Source organism: Danio aesculapii, chromosome 5 (assembly GCF_903798145.1).
Source record: "Danio aesculapii chromosome 5, fDanAes4.1, whole genome shotgun sequence".
Taxonomy (NCBI): Eukaryota; Metazoa; Chordata; class Actinopteri; order Cypriniformes; family Danionidae; genus Danio; species Danio aesculapii.
Window position 1 is genome coordinate 20,120,679 of NC_079439.1, and position 23,709 is coordinate 20,144,387.

General features: G+C 35.8%; 2 protein-coding genes across 2 annotated transcripts in view; both read left to right on the plus strand.

Moving 5' to 3' along the window:
• The first annotated feature begins 3,262 nt into the window (after nucleotides 1-3,262).
• On the plus strand, nucleotides 3,263-5,292 carry LOC130229919 (uncharacterized). Its single transcript, XM_056458939.1, has 2 exons — nucleotides 3,263-5,183; nucleotides 5,279-5,292. The coding sequence occupies exons 1-2, from the start codon at nucleotides 3,263-3,265 to the stop codon at nucleotides 5,290-5,292; spliced, it is 1,935 nt and encodes a 644-aa protein (XP_056314914.1).
• Nucleotides 5,057-23,709, plus strand: part of LOC130228970 (protein unc-13 homolog B-like) — a 69,234-nt gene continuing 50,581 nt past the window's right edge. The window contains exons 1-11 of the mRNA XM_056457496.1: nucleotides 5,057-5,501; nucleotides 6,183-6,205; nucleotides 8,498-8,541; nucleotides 8,641-8,716; nucleotides 10,955-11,029; nucleotides 12,884-13,103; nucleotides 15,910-16,137; nucleotides 16,221-16,362; nucleotides 18,668-18,837; nucleotides 20,045-20,160; nucleotides 20,997-21,160. Of these exons, the coding sequence (XP_056313471.1) occupies nucleotides 5,468-5,501; nucleotides 6,183-6,205; nucleotides 8,498-8,541; nucleotides 8,641-8,716; nucleotides 10,955-11,029; nucleotides 12,884-13,103; nucleotides 15,910-16,137; nucleotides 16,221-16,362; nucleotides 18,668-18,837; nucleotides 20,045-20,160; nucleotides 20,997-21,160 (1,292 nt within the window). The 5' untranslated portion in view covers nucleotides 5,057-5,467. The remainder of the gene's footprint in view (nucleotides 5,502-6,182; nucleotides 6,206-8,497; nucleotides 8,542-8,640; nucleotides 8,717-10,954; nucleotides 11,030-12,883; nucleotides 13,104-15,909; nucleotides 16,138-16,220; nucleotides 16,363-18,667; nucleotides 18,838-20,044; nucleotides 20,161-20,996; nucleotides 21,161-23,709) is intronic.

The window sequence follows — 23,709 nt, forward strand, 5'->3', positions numbered from 1 at the left end:
GGGAATCAAATACTGCACTAAAAAATGGTTTATGATTTACCATTGAATTAAACATGAAATGTGAAATATCAGATTAAAATTGTTTTGTTGTAAACCATACTCCCATTCAAATACTTTTTTTTTTTACTCCCAGCAACAGAGAGTTAAGAATATCCACATGTAGAGACCGTAAGACAGGGTGAAATGACTCTGAAATGATTTTATCTGCCCGCAGTGAAACATTCCTCTGCCACAGAAGCCTCAATCTGACTGGTACCTCATATTTTTTCTTTCTGGATATCTTATTTTCTTTTCTACCTTCCTGTCTCAGTGGGATTGGAGGTAAGCATGCCCCTTGCTTAAATAGTTTGTTTACCTTCTGCTTTTCCTTCTTCTCCTGTGCTTGTTCAGTTTGTCCATCACACTTTTAGATGATTCTGTGAAAACACAGAAATAACTCGCCTTTAACTCTTGCGCTTCAGTGATCTCCAAAAGCCACATTAGTGTGCTTCTCACTGTGGTTATGTGGATCATTCACCCCTGAGTGCCCTTTCCTATAGTGAAAGATAGACAGAGAGTGAAAAGAAGAGACAAGGTGAAAAGGCGAGACTGAAAGGCATGCAAGCGAAAGACTGTGTAAACAGCATGTAGCACAGAATACTTTGACTGTGGAAAACTCATATCCAGGTGTTGCACGTTATGGAAGTGTTAGGGAAGTCAGGAGATGCTGGAACATGTATCAAGGATGAGTGATATAACACTTCTGCCTCAATTCACATTCTTGACACCGTGTCTAACACCATGGTTTAAACACACTGTAACTTCTCTATACTCAGCTTCACTGTCCAATCTAACACCACCTCATAGAAACACCTCATGGACTGTGTACTTATTTGTGGGAGAATACTAAATTGTGCAGTTGGCGACTGTCGAAAATATTATGCAGAATGGAAAGCCACAGAATTGGGGAGTCAAAAAAACCTGAATACAGTACCTTAGTCATACTAGCTTAACATTCGTGAATTTCTTTACAGTTCCTGATTACCCATGTAACTTAAGTTATTAAACTGATGCTTGGGAGAAGATAACAAAATAGTAAAAAGGAGAAGAAATATAGGGGGGGGGGGTATGGCAGAATAGGGAGTTCTATGCAGGTAATTTCTGTCTATAAATAGAGATGGCTATCTATAAATGTTGAGAACCTGAATGCAGGTATGGTGCATGGTTTCCATAGCTACTGTTCCAGTGTCACATGATTTTTCACTAACATATGACATTTTCTCTGCCTAATTGACTCTCCACGAGAAGTCGGGCAGCCAGAACGCTTTATTTTTCTTCAGGTCTCCTAAAATCTCAGTTACTTTTTAAGCTGACATCCAAAGTTTATTTGTCTTATTTGATTTTGGATTTAATCCCTGTAAGTACTGCATGAATGCCAAATTGCTGTATTGTATCATGGCACATTTTCACTGACTGGTACAGTACTGGACAGAACGGGACACCTTTATCAGGCTTGCATTTCCACTACCAAGGGTACCCTTTTGGTGGGCGTGGTGTATGACAGAAAGTTTCAGTCGACGTAATTTTCGCTCGAGAAAATGTCTACAGTAAAGCTGTACGGGTCCTTCACATATTGTATGAGAAGCACTTCTCACACAACAGACGCTTTAAACACATAAATACTTGTGTAGAAATGTTTATTACTAACTTTACTCAACTCTATGAACATGAGTTGATTATAACTGCAAATCAATGACAGTGCGAAACAGCCTACTGTAACGTAACGTCTGTAATTATATAAAATAAATAAATGCAACATATATGAACACATACAGACCCTTATAGTCTCCGATACGTTACCAATTACAGAAGAAATATACACAGCAGACATTTAGTCCTTATTTAGGTACAAAAACATCAGGAAATATAACGTTAGCCGACAGTCAGAGCAAACTTCTCATCTGTGTCTCTAATCTTCAGCAGCTCATGTAACCTCTGTTAGAGAGTAATTCCATCATTCTGAGTTTATATTAGTCCAAAATGTGATAAAAGTTAAACAAGGCAGTTTGTTCACGTTTGCTGAAAATATAATGTGCTCCTTTTTTTCCGGCTTCTTTGTTTTCACGCTTCACTCTCGCGTTTGTCAGTATCTGACAGGATCGGGTTTCAAAACCATGTCGATAATTAACCTCATGTTATTATCATGAGCTCAAGAAGTTTGTTATTTCCAATATAGACGCGCAGCGAGCGCAAGCAAGAAAGCGAAACCGCTCGCGCTTCAGACTGGCTTGTAAAAAACTAAGGGGCACAGGGTAAAATCTGCTAACCACTGAGCCACCATGTCGCCCGGTAAAAATACATCTAAAAAATATTTTGAAAATAACATGAGGACAACTTAACAGAATCGTAACACAAGGCAAGAGCTATAAGACAATATATGTTTTAAATTGAATAGTAGTTTGGGGTTTGAACGCAACCCTGTTGTAGAGACACTTTTTAAAATTGATTTATTTATTTCAAATAGACTAAACATGGTGTATATTGTCAACATGTTTTGTTTTCTCATTGTGCTGTCATTGATTTTAAATGAGCATTTTTGTAGATTTTTTTTCAGAGGTGTTTAACTGTTTATCTTTTGAGCCTCTTATCTGTTTCACATTTTCTATCTGGCAGATAAATAGAGGAAATGTTGTATTGCACTTTTAGTCTTGTATCTAATTGCTGTCTATCTGTCTGTCTGTTTATATATCTATCTATTTTCTGTCTGTCTAAACTTTAAAAGGTGTGAGGTACTGTATATTCACTTTGGCATAATCATCATTGCTGTAAACATTCAGAATATCTGCATAATTTACGTATTATTGGTTGTGGTATTTTGCACATGAAGTCTGACCAATCTGACAACTTCACTGTGTGTTCGGTGTGCTGTGATCAAACTGTGCTCAAAGACTGCTTTGGTTGAGTCTATGGATATGCACATCATACATTTGCTATACTGATGAATTCTCTGATTGCTTTGTGGTGTTGCAAATCAGTGACAAAACTTTGATAAGAGAGGAAATTAACTGTAAATTAAATTTAAGCCATATTGGTTGTATTATAAACCATTTTCTGTTATTTACAGCATTTGTCAGTTTGGATTGGTATTTTTTAAAAATGTCTTTCCCCCTTACTCATGAATTGAGTCTATACTGACAATCTGTTATTTGTGTCATCAGATGCTGTATTTCAGTCCTCAGTAATGTAATTCAGCTCCACAGCACAGAAGAAGTGAGGGGAAGTAATGTTCTCCCGCAACCGCTGCAATGGACAGGATGGCACAGGTGTTCCTCAGTATCCCCGACCCAAGAAGAAGAGTGCAGTACCAAAAAAAAGGCAGCCTAATCCCAAAGTTGCTCTGGTGTTGCGTGGGAAAATTCATCGTCTCTTGCAGGGATCTGCCGATCATACAGTTCAGCCTCCTGGACTTTACTATGCTGGAATTGAAGAAGAAGATGAAGAGGGGGAAGAGGATGTTGAAAAGTTACAGAATTGCAGGAGAGGATTAGTTTCAGCAGAGGTCTGCTGTTCACCTCAGGTGCCAAATGGCCATGGTTTGGGAGCAGTATCTGGGGCACCTTGCGTTGGGGAGGTGGAACTAAATCGAGAAGGAGGCATCAGGATTCCTTGCACTTTGCAGCACAACAGTAATTTAACAGAGGTTCAAAACCAAATGACCCAAGATCTAAATGGGACAGACTTCTCGTCTGGAAGTGGACTTGATGGTGAGCCGAAAAGACAGACAGACAGAGTTAATGTGACGATGCAGGATGAGGTTGTGGAGGGGAATAATGAGGTCTATCAAGAGGAAGAATCAAGTGATATCGTTGAGCACATACTGAAAGAATTGCGAGGGATCAACAAAATTCAAGAGGAGATTTCAGACTTGAGGGAGTACTTGTCATCTGTTCGTGGTTCTGTTGAGGAGGTTTCAAGCTGTGTAGATGCTGTTCTAATGGAGATTGAATGCATGCGGTCTGGAAACAAATCTGGTGTGGAGACTTGGCCTGGAGCAATGGGTGGCACTGAAGGACTCTCCCACACTCACATATCAAAAAACACTGTTAGCATAAGCTGTTACAAGCCTTACACTGTTGAATCCTCAAACAGCTGTGGTGATATACTCTCAGATTTTGAAGTCCTTGATAGGAAACCCAAAGAGGTGTCAAAGCAGTCCACAAGAAGGAAGGTCAGCTTTGGTTACCTTGAGCGTCAGGATGGGCAGGATTGTCCGAGCAACAGCTCTCTATCTTCTGGTCATAGTTCCAAGTCTGAGTCTGATCCAGAAAAAAATAATTCTGGGCAGTGTAAAATAGGGGGTGACATTCGTCCTTGCGACCCAGTGGCTTTAAAATGCAATGGGAGTGGAGAGATTGCATGGAGCGAAGATGATTCTTGCTCCAGGCAAGGCAGTTTTGAAGATGCAGGTGAAGACCCATCAACAGTTGTAAATGCTTGTTTAGTGGGTGCCTCAGATAAAATATTACAAGTTTCTCGTAAACACTACAACTCTGATGTGAGTATATGCAGTATGCTAAATTGGAAACAGTTTGGTGCAGAAGTATTCCCTGAAGAACATGGCCCAAGCTATCATAATTGCGAAGGTGAATGTCCTCAAAGTTCTCAGAATGGCATTTATCATGTGTCATCTTATGAAAATGGCTTGCTATTTATCAGTGAGCCATCCAAGAATCATTTAAATGAAGGTACATTCTGTAATCAAAATGTCCCTGATTGGAAACCTGACTGTAATGCTGATGCTGATGACTGTAATGTTGCGCTCAATGTAAAAAAGTTTGGCAGAGCAGTTCTTGACTTTAAAACCACTTTGCGTGGAGCTCTAAAGAAGAAGGATGGAAGTTATTCTACTTTGCCTTGTGAAAAGATCGAAGTCCATACAGCAGTCTCCCCATGTGGGGAAGAACAAGGAAATGTCAATGTCTTAAATACTAGTACACCAAATTTAGTAACGCCTCAGATTAGGATGGAGACCCCACAAACTGAAACAACTAATTCCACATGGCCTCAAGGCCTCAGTGCCGAGAAGGACTTTGTAGAGATTCTTCAATGCATTTCTACCAAAGCAAAACCTGAATCACCTCCATACCAGCATAACATTGAAGATTCAGAACATCCAAAATCTCCAGGCTTTGACTCGTCCACTAGTAATTCATCAGATGTTACATCTGGACATCAAACCAATGCTCCTTTAACACAGTGCCTCTCTACAGACATTTTGTCAGACTCTTTTTCCCCTGAGGAACTAGCGGGTGAAGAGGAGCAGAGAACACTATTGGGGGAAACGCAGCCTCCCACTGAGTCCTCCACAGAAGGAGGTAGTGAGGCAGAGCTTAGTCAGCGGGATGCATGTCGTCTGAAGTGCCTCAGGAGTTTCCAGCAGATTCTGAGGGAGAAGAGAGAATCCAGAAAACAACTCAGCCTAGTGTCCATGTCAACATTTTCTGAAGATGATTTAAACCCAGGTACACTGAGTTTTCAGTGTCAACTTTAGAGTCACTGTTCTGCTTTGCTGTTATGTGTTAGATGGTCTTGGCTAAAGTTTCAAAATTGCAGGATTAGTGGTTTCTCTGAACTCAGTAATTTAAAAAGTCAATAATTTTAAGTCAGTCAATAATTCTGATTACTTTTTCCATATGCACATCAAATGTGTCCCACAAATAAAAATGTTTTAAATGAAAAATAAAACCCCAAAATGTTGTTCTATTTTTTTTCTGTAAAGTATCAGATGCCATCAGAAACTGCTGACTCTTATAGCCAGTGGGTGTTTAGTCCTTTCTGCAGATATATATGCAAGCGCCCTGCTGGGTGTTAAACTAGTCTTGTTCCCCAGGCTCAAACAAACTAATTACACCCATTGAATTGAAATGAAAACAAATCTGACATGAAAGAGTGGGAAGAAAATTTAGGAACCATTATAAATGAATAATAGATCTCAATGAAACTTTTATGAACTGTCTAGATCAATTGCAAACCCCCAACAGTTAAGCAGTTCATATTGCTGGTCCCTAAACAAGGTTATTAAACTCCCTGATGCAAATGTCTTTTTGGATGAGACTTTAATTACTGTATTGTTATGTCTAGTTAAAGCGTGTTTATGGTTAAAATGACATGAAAATAAATGTGCTCTTTGTTGTTATTTTCAGATGGAAGCCAAGATGAAGACCAGGTTATCTTTTATCACATTGTTCAGAAGTACCTTGATGTTTTCTGTTTGCAAAGTTCAAGATAAATAATGCTGTTTAAAGATATTTAATGGCATGGTGCTAAAAGGCTCCTTTGATGTGGGTTTACTGCATTGTGTTGAATTACTTTTTTTTTTTTTAATGATGCCTTGTTCTCGTGGCTTGTAGGCTATGCTGCGTTGTAAATATTAGACACATTTTCAGGCTGTGTTATTGACTGTAGCTCATTAAAATATCCTTGTTTTACCAGAAAGTAGAACTGTGATGGTGGACACCAAGTTGCTGAAGTTTATTATTACTGTTTTCTACTTCTGTTTTGATGATGAGCATTAGGGATAGATTTGCGTAAAAAAATCTGTAATTAATTATTTTAGTTATTTTAACAAATCCCAAATTTTTGAGGAAGAACTTTTTTTGAAATATGGAATACAATTTATTTGTTATATTTGCATCCTTGTTGTTGCTTGTTAAAGGGGTGGTCCACAGTGTGTTTTAAGTCTTGGTTTTGCTTATAAGATGCAAAGCAATGTGTGCTCATGCTTCCTTTTTTCAGATATCTTACTTTGATTATGGACAGCTACTCAGCTAACATGAAAATGACTGTCACATTTCCTAGTTCCTCCAAAAGTCCCACCCTTAAGAGGCTCTGATTGGTCAACTAACATAATGTGCTGTGCTCCATGTCACCAGGAATCATCAAGTCCATTCACGCCTCTTCTAGCACACGTTGTGCCTCTGCTGTGTAAATACTGTCAGTCAGTGTAATTGTTAGCTGTGTCAGTGTGAGCCTGAATTAGACATAAATATGGAGTACACAGCTGAACCCCATGCCTGCTCTCTAAAATAAAATCTGAAAAGTGTCTTTCATATATATATTTGGATTAAGCATGTGTAAGTAATATAAAACGTTAACATATCTTTTGTGAGTTTGTTATTTGAGATGTTAAACGCATGGACAGCAGCCACATAGAGAGACACTGCAATGCTGCTGAAGATCGTGGGTGTTTACAGGGGTTTGATGAATAATATGAATGTGTAGCTAAATTGTTAATGGTGCCAAACAGCATTTCCCGTTGTTTTCATCCTTTTTTACGTCCTTGTAACAACATATCAATAACGCTAGTAACTGTGCATGTAATAGATAAATTTTAACAAATAAAAATATTTACAGGTTGTGGCTCACAATCAACAGCATCGTCTATTATGGTTGCAGCTGCTCCTTCTTTGTGGAGTCTTATAGCCGAACTTAACTGAGAGAGATTCTGGAAGTTGTTCTTTGTCAAATGCTAGAGCTATATATTTTTTATAATTCTCTTTAACATAATTAGAATTAAACTGTAATCACTTCTCTCTTTGTGTCATGTCCTTTGAAATCCCAAATATAGAAACAGAGCAAGCTCTGTGGAAATAGCAGCGTTCAGATGGCATTTAAGCTTGCGCCTCTGGCCACACCCCTTCATGTTGTGTATGCACGCAACCTGAAGCATTTGTGATCTCACTAACCTGGATGTATTTTTTTGTAGTCCCCAAACTTTGTTACTGTAGCCTTTGCTAAGCTAACTCTGTAAAAGCCAACGTCTCCCTTTGCATTGAACTTTAAGTGTATTACATTCAGAAATGTTGTTTATGCTCACACAGCTATATTACACATCAACTAAAGTTTAAAATATGATGTCGTAGTGGACCACCCCTTTAAAAGATAAATTGATGCATTTACATATCCTTTTAAAGACAGCATTCAATCAGAATAAATCTGTTTGATAATTTGTTCTAGTTACATATTAAATAAACATGTTTTGGTATTTATTAATTATAAAAAAGTTAATTATGATTGTTTGATGATATTAATTTCATCAATTTACAAATTTAGCTGTAATTGCCTTTTTGTTCTTTAAAAGAGAATGCGTCTTTCTTTCTATAGGCTCTTTTGTATCAAAAGCAAACTCATTTAAAATGCTCTGTACCAGATTCACTGTAGGATACTATCATGCATCTTGAAAGCAAATTAATTCATGCTTTTCTGAAAAGAAGTGTACATTCGAAAGTTTTGAGTCCTTGGTTTCTGAGCCCTTTCATGTCTAATCCTGTCTGTTTGTTCTCGTGAATGGAAAATTCTGCTCATAGTGATGAATCTAGTGGTGAAATTCAGTCAACCAAACAGCAGGGCATTCCCTATTCCTCTTTTACTCGCCATGTTCTGATTTGTTGTGTAAATAAGCTATACTATCATGTTATATTTATTTTAATCCATGACAATATGATCAACCTCTCTACAGAATAACAATGGAGACCATAACAAGCATACATGGGCCAAATCTGGGTATGATCTTTAGCTTATTGTTTTTCACTGTTCGAATAATGTTTTTGTTTATCTCGACATTTATTCATTGTAACTGGAACATCCATATTACATCTTTAGGGGCACTGGAATATTTGGCATTGATAGCATGCCTGACCTTAGGAAGAAGAAGCCTATCCCCTTGGTTAGCGAAGTGGTGAGTGAATTCACACTTATTCATATTTAACCAGAACCTATCATATTTCTTTCTCTGCTGATTATATCCAAATGTGAGTAATCTTCAATTACAGCCTGAATCTTATCTAACCAAAGTGCAAAAATCCTAATGAAATCTGATCTGATTTTTTCCCTAATGCTTTCCTGCATTACTAGGCCATGGTAAGTAAACCTTTGAATGCTTCACAATGTACTATTTAATTTCTATCTGAACAGGCTTTGAGGAAAATATTAGTGTTTTCATTATTTTAGCTACAGAATTCTTTATCAGACCTGATGATGATGGTGAGATTCCAGTGACGAGCAATTTTTCTGTCTACTCTCACACCGAAAGTGCTATCAATTTCACAGATATACAGTTTTATACTAAATATTATTTGTCAGAAATGTTGTTTAGTGCTCAAATTTGTTCCCAGTGTGTAATGCTATCACCTTTGGTCAGCTGGTGTGACTGAAATAAGCAGTAATAATATATCACAAATGAATGACCGCATGACATCCTTTCTCTGAAGGGTATAATATTACAAGTGATCTGGGGGGTTTTTATATAATGAATTTCAGCATACATGCGAATGTGTCATTGTAATTTCCCAGCAATTTTGTAATCGAATGTCTTCTCTTCATCCTTAAAGAGAGACATCTTATGTGATTGGCTCTCCAAAAACCAGACGAATGTGCTTATGCCAGAGAAACGAAGCTCTATTTGAAGTGTTTGTCTTCTCCTCTGTTTCACTGACATGCTCATGAGTCAGAAATAGGGAACTTTCATCAATCAGTCTTTGTTGCAACACAATAAAACTGAAACCCACACAGATGTGTTTGACATTCTGTGGAGGGGACAAAAAAAGGAATAAATGCAAAATAAAAACAAGCTTGATCTGAAGCTTTTTACGTGCACAACAGTTTTCATGGCAACGAAGGCTGCTTTTTTTTGTGAAAGTTGTTTTTAAAGTGTGGTGCCATGGGATGAATATAAACAAAGATTACTGCACTACTCTGATGAAGTTGAGTCTGAACTGGCAGTCGCTGATTTCAGTGGTCAAATAGCTTATGTGATGAATCCTGGAAGCTATAATTGAATGTTGACTTAAATTATATCCTACTATTGGTTCAAATTCAAATTTTGCATATCACTTACACTTTCTGTTCTCTCTTTTTTTCTTAATTCGTTGTCCCTTTATTAATTGATTGATTAAATGGTTGGGCTAACAATCAATTTAATAGTACATAATTCTGAACTACCAAAATTCTCTGAATAACTTGATGTGAAATGCATATTAAATGAAAAATGTAAGTAAACCTATTGTAGATGGCTATTATTCAGTAGTTTGATATGTATTATTAATAGGTTCTGTAGAAACTGTTTGAGCATTTTTAATATTTTTGTAAAGGATTACCTGTAATTAGAGTTTTAAAAAGTGCAAGTATAATTTACAAATATTAACATATCTGTTTTATTAATTGTGATTTCATTTCTAAAGTGGAATACTTTTTATACTAATTTTCATGTATCTTCCAGTAAATACATTAATAATAAGTTAAAAGGTTTTTAAAAATCTGATTTTTCAATATGCTTAAACTTGATTTAGTTTTTCAGTTGGTTCTTAGAAATCCAATTTTCTCCTATGCAGAATTGATCTTTGTATTTGGCTCTTTCATTGACTGAACATTAACCAAGACCTGCCAGCCCCCTCATTCACTCTCAACCACTCATGATTGACTTGCCAAGCAAATGACAGCCAGAGAGAAGATAAAGCCTGCCTTTTGCGTGTTTTGAATCACTGTCATTAGCTACGAGAGGCTAAATTGTGCTCTTATCTCTGTTTTCATAAAAAAAATCAATCTGCAGATTTTTTGTTCTGCCTTTAACTATAAAACAGTCATCGAGAGCTTTTCAGCATCTCACATCGACTGTCTTTTGTGTTCATTGTAGGTACTATTCTTCATCATAGAATTTAGTCATTGAAGATGTTGCCATGAAATGCTAAAAGGTTTTTAAGTAGACATGGTTCCCCTAATGGGGAATAGAGTTTAGCATAATAATGGTAATGTTGTTGACACAGACATGGACTAACATTTGAGGAAACATTACAGACAATTTTGCTAAACTCTCTGGGCGATCACAAGTTACAGACCCATTATGGTATAATGAGTACAACTATTGCTAGATGTATAATTAAGCATATGTTTATATTGACCCATTGTTCTTCTCTCTCAGTCTCTGGTGCAGTCCAGGAAAGCTGGGATCTCACATGCATTAGCTGCACGCTCTTCACTAAAGGATGAAGAACTGGTAAAGCATATGCCATCTGTTTAATATAATAAAAGTAGTAACAGATTTGTCACATACAGAGACTTTTTTTCCATTTTGAGAGATGCATATGAGAGAAAAGCATTACCGAAATAGAAAAGAAATTGTAGGACTGGGATTGGTTCTGCCCACTTGATAACTGATTGGGTAGAGAAATAAATGCATTGTTAAAGAGATACAGTAGTTTACCCAGAACTGAAAAATCTGTCCTCATTTATTTACCCTTCACTTATCACAAACCTATTTGAGTTTATTAATTCTGTTTAACACAAACGAAGTTATACTAAAAAAAGCTGGAAAACTTGACTTCTATAATATTTGTTTTATATTTCCTACTAAAGGTGTAAACAATTACTGGTTCAAAATATCTTCCTTTTATGTTAAGCAGAAAAAAGAAACTTGTTTGGAACCAGTTGAGAGCAAGTAAATAGTGAGCAAATTTTTATTTCTGGGTGAAATATCCCTTTAACGTAAATTGTGAAAAAGTTGTGGAGTTTAAGCAGACTAAATAATTGAAAATGTCTAATGGGTCATCAAAAGTATTATAGATGGATGAATCATTTGCAATAAGATCAATAGTCCTTTTTGAAGTATATTGTTTTTCATTTCATGATCAAATTAAAGGAATGGAATGAAGGAGTGAAAATTTCTAGTTATTATTAATTTAAATTACTGTTCATTTACTGAACCTCAGGCTATACAGAATATAGGGTGACTTTTGTCTTGACTTTTGTGTTCACCCCCCTGTACTATACATCTTGAATAGTCTGAGGTTGAGTAAAGTAGTAAGAAATTTGAGTTTTGAGGTCTCTATATATACATAAATGTATATATATACATAAATGTTTGTGTGTGTATATACAGTTGAAGTCAGAATTATTAGCCCCCCTGTTTATGTTTTCCCCAATTTCTGTTTAAGAATTTTTTTTAAACTCCTTTCTAAACATAATAGTTTTAATAACTCATTTCTATGAACAGATTTATTTTATCTTTGCCCTGATGACAGTAAATAATTTTTTTGCTATATATTTTTCAAGACACTTCTATACAGCTTCAAGGGAAAGCCTTAACTAGGTTAATTAGATTAAATAGGCAGGTTAGGGTAATTATGCAAATTATTGTATAACGATGGTTTGTTCTGTAGATTATATATAGCTTAAAAATATATAGCTTAAAAGGGAATATATATATATATATATATATATATATATATATATATATATATATATATATACCTTATACTTACTATATTTTACTTTATATTTTCTAAATGTGCACATTATTAATTTCTGTAAATGTATCTTTAATTAAACTATTAGATCATGCGATTATATCTTAATTAGTTCATGTTGTACTGCAGCAAATATGTTTTGCAATACATGAACAGAAGTACAGTGTACCTTACAATTAATGTTTCTCATGTCAATGTATTATAGTTAAGGCAGCTAATCTGAAGCGTGACCAGAAGACTTATCAATATTCAGTTCTGTTCATATGCTCTGAATTGCTGAATGTTTGTGTGGGTGTGGGCCACCTACACCTTGTGTAGATAAAGATACGAGATGGGGCCCTCATTTGTTCATCACTTTGACACCTGTCTGCCCACTCCCAGTACTACACCTACAGTACATTCCGAACCATGGGCCAGGATTTATAAAGCATATCTTTTACACTTGTTTGATCAGCTTTTTCAGTTTAAACTATTCTTAATAACGGCCTGTTTTTTTTTTTATTCCAATGCATTCTACATGTAATCTGAGTTTTTTTAATACCAGTGTTACGTCTATAGGGCACATTTCTGGCAGAAATTAATGTCTGTTTATTCTCTTTCTGTAGAAAAATCATGTGTACAAGAAGACCCTCCAGGCACTCGTTTACCCTATTTCTTGCACGACGCCCCATAACTTTGAAGTGTGGACGGCCACGACACCCACCTACTGCTATGAGTGTGAGGGTCTGTTGTGGGGTATTGCGAGGCAGGGCATGCGCTGCTCAGAATGTGGAGTCAAATGCCACGAAAAATGCCAAGAGCTTCTCAACGCAGACTGTTTGCAGAGTGAGTCACTTATTAAATACTGAAAAAATTAGCAAGAAGAATAAACAAATCTTTGCATAGTTACTATAATAGTTGCATGACTGACAGTAGTACATATTTGTGTCATCATTTTTAAGTGTTACTTCTCTGCCATTAATGGATGCTTCGCAATGAAAAGGGTAACATTTTACAATATGGTCCCATTAGTTCATGTTAGTTAATGCAAAGAGGTGACATAGAATTCAGAAAATCTTTGTATTAGTGACACTGGTGACCTATAAATGGACAGCAGCTAACATTAATACACTCATAACAAAAGTTATGCACTTTTTTGTTCTTTAATTACATACGGTATAAACATTTATTTAGAAATATCTTTACAATTAATTTCTTATTGACACACATTGATATTTAACTACAGAATAGCTTTTTCTACACATTATACAGGCCTGTAACCAGAGGGGGTTCGGATGGTTTGAAAAACCCACACCCCCCACTGACAAAGTCCAGAATTTGGCCCCTACATAAGCTCAATTGTCCTATTTTCACTACTATGCTCTAATAAATTGTAACAATAACGGATAAAAGAAGGCTTTAAGACAAATTTATTTTTTAATTATTCAAATGGCCAAATTCTGACTGAGGAAAGTTGAATGAGTTGGCCAGTTGGTTATTTGCCTATAGGCTGCAGTTTTTAATTTAAAACAAGTTTTAACAGATTCCTAATTGTTTTTGTTTGTTTGTTTTATTTAAATAATCGATGATAATACATTTGTATTTTTAAAAAAAGCCCTTTTTTCATATTTATTTGTAAAAACTATTTATATTTTTATTAATCTGTAATAACTTACAGTTTAAATGGACATTTGTGAATATACACTTCGTAGTCAAATAGTATTGTAAGCACTTCGACCAAATTGTAGGAAATATTTTTGGTACATCAAAAAGTGTGGTTACCATCTGACAAGCTAATCCAGCAATGCTTAGTGCTTAAAACATCAGTAATATGCAGTATTTTAACCTCATAATTGAATAGAAAATGAGGCGAATGACTGGAAAAAATGTCCACTTTTTGAGAGTAAAGAATCACCCCTTTAAATCGGCTGACTATGGGCCTATATTTCATGTGTTAGAATGGAAGGAGAGGTGCAAGTATTGTGGGTAAATGTAGAGTAACATCCATCTTTTTTTACTAAAATGTTCTTTACATAAAATCAGCCAACAGGTAATCAACAGTATGTGTTTTATAGACAACAAGGTATTCATTAGATACTGTACACAAAATGACAATAAAAAGAGAGAAATTCATAGAAATTCTTACATATAGGCCCTTGAAATATTCAATTACACAATAGATCAGAGGTAGAAAACCTATGGCTCGGAAGCCAAATGTGGCTCTTTGATCAAAAATATGTGGCTCTCCAGCTGTCTCCCTTCAATAAAAAAAACTGTCACTAAAAATCAGTTTCCTGTTGAAAATAAAATTAAAATGACCTTTTTATTGTATATTTTTACACCAAAATGAATAAGAATTAAAGGACGTTTCAACCAATGCGCGTGTGTGGCGCTGTGGACTAACTTGAATCGCGACACCAATAAAGGGCATGCCATTTACATTGCGATGGTAACCTTGCGCCCTAAAATTCAAACAATGTTCATGAGTGGTGAAAAGAAAGAAATTCTATAAATTGTCTTTTATTAATACATGGACTTGCTTAACATGTGATGCTACATATATACACCTAATGGCTCTTTAAAAAAATACATTTGTCAAATTTGTTCCTGACCCCTGCAATAGATTATCATTCTAAAGCAGCTTTACAAAAATATGAACAATATTACTACATTACAGACAAAATTAGAAAGGTAAGGAGTTGTGTTTAGGTTGGACAGTATATAAGCATAGCTAACCTGCAGTTATTCAGTATGTAGTGTCCTCTCAAAAATGATGATGTCACTACAATAACAATAATTAACAATGAGCAATGCAGTTCTTGGAGAATTTAATATTTAAACTATGGTTGCTTTGTCAAATCATGTAATATTAACAAATACATGTTTTCAGTTTACGTATCACTAAATATGAATAAATAAATATTATTTTAGTAAAATTATTCTGTAGCAATGGTAAATTATAATAAAGAGTAAAGGGTGACCATATTTTTCATTATTATTATTATTATTATTATTATTATTATTATTATTATTATTATTATTATTAGGGATTATCTGATCAGGATTTTTGCAGCCGATAACAAGTACCGATTCCTTGTCAATGTGATCGGCTAATACATTGTCTTAAAGAGAATAAATGAAGGATGCTGTATATAACCCCTTAACCACGTCTCATAACCATTGAGGTGTGAACATGTCATGGTTGGAAGTAGCTTTAAAGAAAATAATAGACAGCACAGATGGAAAAAATTGGGAAGAAAAATGACTAACAATGCAATTTGGAAACATTGCAAATGATGCGGAATTCAACATGACTCAATCTAGAAAAAGTTTGGAGTGCATATTTGATGCATAAGAAGTTAAAACGTAAACCTATAAATCTATTACTTCTTGACTAAAAGGAAATAGGTCTATAAACTACTGTTTTTTGCATTAAGTAAAGTGAACTTTCGGTTATTATATGTAAAAAGGCCTAAAACATGCAAGGTCATTTAAATATTTTGCTCATCTCCAACTAACACTTGTGATCGGCCATATCAGCGAGTACCGATCGAGTCATTAAATGTTATTATCGGCTGAAATCGATCTCTGGCTGATCGATCGGAGCATCCCTAATTAATATCATTAACAAACACATTTCTCTGATTGCCAGGAGCTGCAGAGAAAAGCTCCAAAACGGGAGCAGAGGACAGAACCCTGCATATCATATCAGCCATGAAGGAACGCATGAAGATCCGAGAGAGGAACAGGCCTGAAATCTTTGAGGTCATAAGACTTGTGTTCAATGTGACTAAACTGAACCACGCTCAGCAGATGAAGGCCATCAAACAGACTGTGCTTGACGGAACATCAAAGTGGTCTGCCAAAATCTCCATCACAGGTACAGAAGCAGAGCTAGCTGTACTTTTCTGTACCCTGACTGGAAGATTGTTCAGATTGTTTGAGTTCATATGTGTTTTCCAGTGGTGAGCGCTCAGGGCCTGCAGGCTAAAGACAGAACTGGTTCCAGTGATCCGTATGTGACGGTTCAGGTTGGCAAGACTAAGAAGAGAACCAAAACTATCTATGGTAACCTTAACCCTGTGTGGGAGGAGACGTTCAACTTGTAAGTCTAAGAGATTTTTTTCTGTTCTCTTTGTTCTTTTGAAATCCTGATTTTCTTATGATAATCAAGCAAATGTAGTCTAGTTTTGACCCTCATAATATAAACAATTATCTATCTTAATAATTAATCTGTCTAATTAATCCATCCATCCATCTATCCATCAATCGCTTTCTTTAGCTTTCTGTCCATTGTTTTGGGTAGTTAATGTGAAATGAAAAAAAAGATTTACCATCTATCCAACTTTTGTTCTCTCTGTCATTCCATCCATCCATCCATGCATCCATCCATCCATCCATCCTTTGTTCTGTTTGTCATTTCATCCATCCATCCATCTTTGTTCTATCTGTCATTCCATCTATCCATCCATCCATCCATCCATCCATCCATCCATCCATCCTTTGTTCTGTTTGTCATTTCATCCATCCATCCATCTTTGTTCTATCTGTCATTCCATCTATCCATCCATCCATCCATCCAACTTTTGTTCTCTCTGTCATTCCATCCATCCATCCATCCATCCATCCATCCATCCATCCATCCATCCATCCATCCATCCATCCTTTGTTCTGTTTGTCATTCCATCCATCCATCCATCTTTGTTCTATCTGTCATTCCATCTATCCATCCATCCATCCAACTTTGTTTCTGTCTGTCATTCCATCCATCCATCCATCCTTTGTTCTGTTTGTCATTCCATCCATCCATCCATCCATCCATCCATCCACCAATCTTTTATTCTATCTGTCATTCCATCCATCCATCCATGAATCCAACTTTTGTTCTGTCTGTCATTCCATCCATCCATCCATACATCCATCTGTCCAACATTTGTTTTATCTGTCATTCCATCCATCCTTTCTTCTATAAGTCATTCCATCCATCCATACATCCAACATTTTTCATCCATCCATCCATCCATCCATCTATCCATCCATCCATCCATCCATATCCTTTGTTCTATCCGTCATTCCATCCATCCATCCGACATTTTTCATCCATCCATCCATCCATCCATCCATCCATCCATCCATCCATCCATCCATCCATCCATCCATCCATGCTTCCTTCCTTCCTTGCTTCCTCTCTTTTTTCCTTCCTTCTTCCTTCCTTCCTTCCTTCCTTCCTTCCTTCCTTCCTTCCTTCCTTCCTTCCTTCCTTCCTCTCACTTTCCTTTTTTCCTTTCTTCCTTCCTTCCTTCCTTCCTCTTTATTTCCTCCCCCTCTCTTTCCTTCCTTCCTCTCTCTCTTTTCTTCCTTCCTTACTTCCTTCTTCTATCTTTCCTTCCTTCCTCTCTACTTCCTTCCTTCCTCTCTCCTTCCTTCCTTCCTTCCTTCCTTCCTCTTTGCTTCCTTCCTTCCTTCCTTCCTTCCTTCCTTCCTTCCTTCCTCTCTATTTCCTTCCCCTCTCTTCCTTCCTCTCTCTTTCCTTCATTCCTTCCTTCCTCTCTCTGTCCTTCCTTCCTCTTTTTCCTTCCTTCCTTCCTTCCTTCCTTCCTTCCTTCCTTCCTTCCTTCCTGCCTTTCCTCAATAAGAAACTGCTAATAAAATACAAATTGTTTTTCAAATGGAGAATGCAATAACGGGTTATTCTCTTACTTTGTATATGTCATTCCATTTCTCTTAAACCTTTATTCTCTGATAATTAAACTAGAAATGTGATTTTTTTTAAAAATGTAACAGTTATTAGCAATAAAATAGTATAGAGCTAAGTAAATGGAGATGATATAGTTCGGAAAATTTGGTGGATACTGTGATATCTGACGATTAGAGACTTTGGTATCTTGTCAAAATTGAGTTTGTTAGATGTTTGAGCTCTCACTTGAAACTCCACTGGAGATGGAAAATTAATGAAGATTTAGTCTCTATTTGCTCACCATGTTATCTCATTACACTCTGGTAGAAATAATTAAATGGGTTATTGATATATGATTTTAAGGAGATCTCATTTGGAGATTTCTGTCCCGCTGGCAAGTAATTAAAAGTCAATTCAAACTTTTTTTATTTTTTTATTGAAATATGTAAAGACTATCACACATTGTGCAAGAAGTTCTCTAAGTAAAAAAACTGTACAGAGAACATGTTGTCTAAAAACAGCTTAGTTTAGCAAATAAAACGGATGTATTCTTTATTAAATCCATTGTAATACAGTTGAGATATTTAACTGTAGAGTATTTACTCTACGGTCAACAACTACAGCAACTTGTGTGATTTGTAAATGAGTCTCATCCAGTCATATTTTGGAACTAATATTATTTCCTTTCTAAAGTGAAGTGGTTTGCTCACATATTTACCCACTATTCCCTTAGTGAGTGCCATAATTCATCTGACCGCATTAAACTGCGTGTGTGGGATGAAGATGATGATATAAAGTCTCGGGTGAAGCAGCGTCTAAAGAGGGAATCTGATGACTTTTTGGGTCAGAGCATCATCGAGGTCCGGACTCTCAGTGGAGAAATGGATGTTTGGTACAACCTCGGCAAGTTCATATCCTCTTTTTATAATTCTCTGAATGCACTCATTTGGGCTATATAGTTGCATAGTTGATTTGTAGACAAACTGAAAGTCTTAATACGCTGTGGGTTCCCTTCTGAATTTCTCATGAGGTATTAAATATTTTGATGTTGTTAGTTTGATCAATTAGTTTACTGGTAAGGCTCTGATGTCTTGTTCTACAACATAAATGTACAACAACAGGATTTTTGACATTTTTGTGAGCTCTAATGTAATTTGCTAACAAGTTGCTCCATGAAGGCTAATTAAGACCTTTTTTCTCTTTCATAAATCTAAAACTGATATTCGAAAAACCAATTTGAAATTCTCAAGAGAACCTACTAGACAATGCTAATTTTCTTAAGGGGTTTAGGACTATTAACTGAATAGCTCAAACAAGAAATGAAACCATATGTCTTTTTAAAGATGTGATTTCAGTGCAGTTCATAACTGATTTAAGACTAAAGTAAGAACTGTATGTTTAATGTTATTATGAGCGTGATCAAATAAAAATGACATAATATAGTAATAATCATACATGTTTCATGAAAATATAATGAAATATACTACATATTATGATAATTATATACACGCACTTTTACTTTTTGATGTTTGTGAAAACTTGCTTGATGAATTAAGTGTCCAAGATTGTAGAGTCTAATTTTAACTAGTCTACAGCAACATTGATTCTACTTTTTTAAAAATTATTTTTAGGGGGTTTCACCTTTATTGGGATAGGACAGTTGAGATTGTACAGACCGGAAAGTGTGTGAAGCAGAGATAGGGGAGGGATTGGCAAAGGACCTCGAGCCGGGAATCGAACTCGGGTCGCCGTGAGCACCTCATTGCTATTGGCGCCGACATAATAATAATACTAGAATGCTCTTTTTCAATTTTATTTTCATAAGAGCTCCGGACATTTTTGTGTGTAATGTGTAGAAAATGGCTTTAAAAAAAAAAAAGAAATGGAATTTTTTCCCTGATAAATATATTTAGAATATAATATCACGAGTGTTTATCGTTCAAATCTGGAGTCTATCTTTAAATGTGAAAATGCTGTTTGTTTTCTCTTCAAATGAAAATTGATTGAATGTAACTGCGGAATGATTCACATCCGGCACGATGCTGGTAAATGGAGAGCTGTCTTTCACATTGGATGTGTAATGGCCATGTATTATCTCTGACTTCTGTAGAAAAACGCACTGACAAGTCAGCGGTTTCGGGAGCCATCAGGCTGCAGATAAGTGTGGAAATTAAAGGGGAAGAGAAAGTGGCCCCTTATCACGTTCAGTACACCTGTCTGCACGAGGTAAGCCCTACACACAAGGGTTTCTTTCTAATGGACAAATACTAAAATTTTTATTTTAATTGTGCACCAAATGGATCAAATGTTACATGAAAGATTTTTAGATTATTTAAAACATGTATATTAAAATATAAATATTATTAAGAAATTTCTGGTTTGTCATTGTATCCAATAAAAAAATTATTTTTGTTACATTGTAATTATTGTAAGATAATTTATTTTATTTAAACTGCTTATGATAATGATAAGAAATATTGGTAACACTTTAGTTTAGGATCAACATTTAACTAGAGGCTTATTACCTGCCTGTTATTAAGATATTGGCTGTTTATAATTAGTACTTATAAAGTGCATATTCTACATTTGCAATCCTGCCCAATACCTAAACCCAATTATGACTTTAAAAATTATTAATAAACAGCAAAGTAGAAGCTTATTGAGGCAAAATTCAAAGTTAATTGTTTGTTAATGCGTGAATTGTATCTTGAAATAAAGAGTGAATTATTTATTGCACCAAATGAGCATATTTAAATAATTTCTGAAGGATTATGATACTGAAAATTCTGCTTTGCCTTTGCAGAATTTAATTACATTTTAAAATTGAATCACCTATTTTACAATTTAATAATGGTAAACAATCTAACTGTAATGACCTTTTTACATTATCGCCTGGCTGAGAATAAGAGACTTTCTATTCAATATCTCCACATTTTGAATGGCAGCGTACAACATGTAAAATGTTCTATCTTCTGAAAACCAACAGATATTGTTTTCTTATGTCACGATTGCCTAACATGAAATGATTGTCTTATGTGTCACTTTCTGCTCTGTTTTTGTAGAATTTCTTTCACTATGTGACGGAGATTGAAGGGCAGGGTGTGGTGAAGTTGCCCGCTGCACGTGGAGATGATGCCTGGAAAGTCTATTTCGATGAGATTTATCAAGACATTGTGGATGAGTTTGCCATGCGCTATGGAATAGAATTCATCTATCAGGCTATGACGTAAGTACTGGAACTTTTTGTGTGTATTCTGAGAGCTATAGGTACATTTTGTTGAGAGGACAAATCACCATTGCATTATATAACATAAGTAATAACATTTTTAACAATATAAGTCCTAAATGGCTATTTAAATGGACTGAAAATTTAGGCTCTTTTCAGCCTGGCAGAAAAAAAATCTGATCTTGACAGCAGAAAATGTATTAGATAGTTTTAAATAGTCTGATTTGCAGCACATTTGAAGGTGGATCTTGCGTGATGAACTAAATATGTGCAATATTGGTGGTAGACAGATCTTGATGTATTTTATTTTATTAATATATGAAGAGGGAATGAAATTTGAGTATGTAGCTAATTCTGGGGCAGTTCTTTACATGTGTATTGTCCTTGTCAAATCAAATCAAAATCGAAAATTCAATTCAATTCAATTCAATTCAATTCAATTCAATTCAATTCAATTCAATTTAATATTGGTTGTGGACATTTTAGAGCAGGGTTTTCCAAACTCGGTCCTGGAAGGCCGGTGTCCTGCAAAGTTTAGTTCCAACCCCAATCAGACACACCTAGGCTAGCTAATCAAGCTCTTACTAGGCTTTCTAGACACATCCTTGCAGGTGTGTTGAAGCAAGTTGGAGCTAAAATTTGCCAGACACCTGACCTCCAGGACAGAGTTTAAACACCGTTTTCAGAGTCAGATGGTTTCACTAATTGTTTAACTACTTAGCTTTACAGAAATTAGAAAGCTGTTCTTCAGTTTACATTTTCATAAGAACTCAGAATATTTGTCTCTAATGAATACAAGATGGCTTTATTTATTTGTTTTCTTTTTTTTCAATTCAATTCAAATCAATTCACCTTTATTTGTATAGCGCTTTTACAATGTAGATTGTGTCAAAGCAGCTTCACATAAAAGGTCACAGTAAATAGGAACAGTGTAGTTCAGTTTGTAGTGTTTAAGTTCAGTTCAGTTTAGCTCAGTTCAGTGTGGTTTAAAAATCACTACTGAGAGTCCAAACACTGAAGAGCAAATCCAACGATGCGCAGCTCTACAGATCCCGAACCATGCAAGCCAGTGGCGACTGCGGAGAGGGAAAAAAAAAAACTTCACTAATTGGCGAAAGTGAAAAAAAAAAAAACCTTGAGAGAAACCAGACTCAGTTGGGCACGACCATTTTAATTTCTCCGCTGGCCAAACGTCTTGTGCAGAGCTGCAGTCTCAGCGGCGGAGGCTGGAAGCTGGCCTCAGCGAAGACTCGTCTGTCCCCGGAGCATCACAGGAATCAGTCTCATGTTCTCCACTCCTCCATGACCACCACAGTAGTTGCTCAGGATACGGCCTAGTCCAGGATATGGAAACCTTGGGATCTTCTCGTCGTTGGTCTTGGATCGTATCAGTGACTCTGCATAGTCTGAGGGCCTCGGGAAGAGTATCCCCAGGTGGAAATGGAGAATAAAGAGAATAATTAACATAGCTGCTGTTCATAGTGTCTATAAACAAGATGCAGAAACCTGTGTGGAAACCCGCAAAGTGGTGCACTGAGTGTATGCTTTACTAAACAGATAGGTTTTTAATCTAGTTTTGAATTGGGAGAGTGTGTCTGAGCCTCGGACGTTATCAGGAAGGCTATTCCAGAGTTTAGTAGCTATAAATGAGAAGGCTCGACCTCCTTTACTCGACTTTGCTATTCTAGGTACTACCAGAAGCCCTGAGTTTTAAAATCTATAAGAGCGACTTGGATTGTAGCAAGACAGAAGATTGGTTAGATAATTTAAAGCTTTAAAGCTAGATTATTTAAAGCTTTATATGTAAGAAGCAATATTTTAAATTCAATACGAAACTTAACAGGCAGCCAGTGTAAGGAGGATAAAATTGGGGTGATGTTATCAAATTTTCTAGACCTTTTAAGAACTCTGGCAGCTGTATTTTGTACTAATTGAAGTTTGTTAATAGAGGATGCTGGACAGCCAGCAAACAGAGCATTACAGTAGTCCAGCCTAGAAGTCATAAAAGCATGGACTAGCTCTTCTGCATCTGAGATGGATAGCATACTTCGTAACTTAGCAATATTTCTCAGATGAAAGAAAGCAGTTTTTGTGACATCTTTATATCTAGAGTGCTTTTAAAAAGTAGATTGGGTCAAAGCAGTTTAACATAAATGGAGAAAAGAGAATAAAATGTCAAAACAAGATTTCAGATTATGGAACATTTCAGCATATCATGCAGGCAGAAGAGTAGTGGTAGGAATGCTGGAATTGTTCTTGTTGAATTGAAACTGACTCAGTTCAGTTTAGTGTATACTGCCTGTCACTATTGAAGTTTAATTTAGTTCAGTTTCTAAAGCAGTAGATTTATTTTTCTGATTTAAATAGTCAGTATATAATATCATCAGTGTTTATTATTCAAATGTAGAATTTTTAATATCTTTCAGTGTAAAACTGCTGAATGATTCATATTTGCACAGTAGGTGGTTCAAAATCCAGATCAAATCTTTTTTTTTTTTACAGATGGATATCCAGAAAATCTAGAAAGTATATTCACACACACTCACACG

Excerpts from the sequence above, each read along its gene's own strand:
- LOC130229919 (XM_056458939.1), top strand. The coding sequence starts at position 3,263 with ATGTTCTCCCGCAACCGCTGCAATGGACAGGATGGCACAGGTGTTCCT.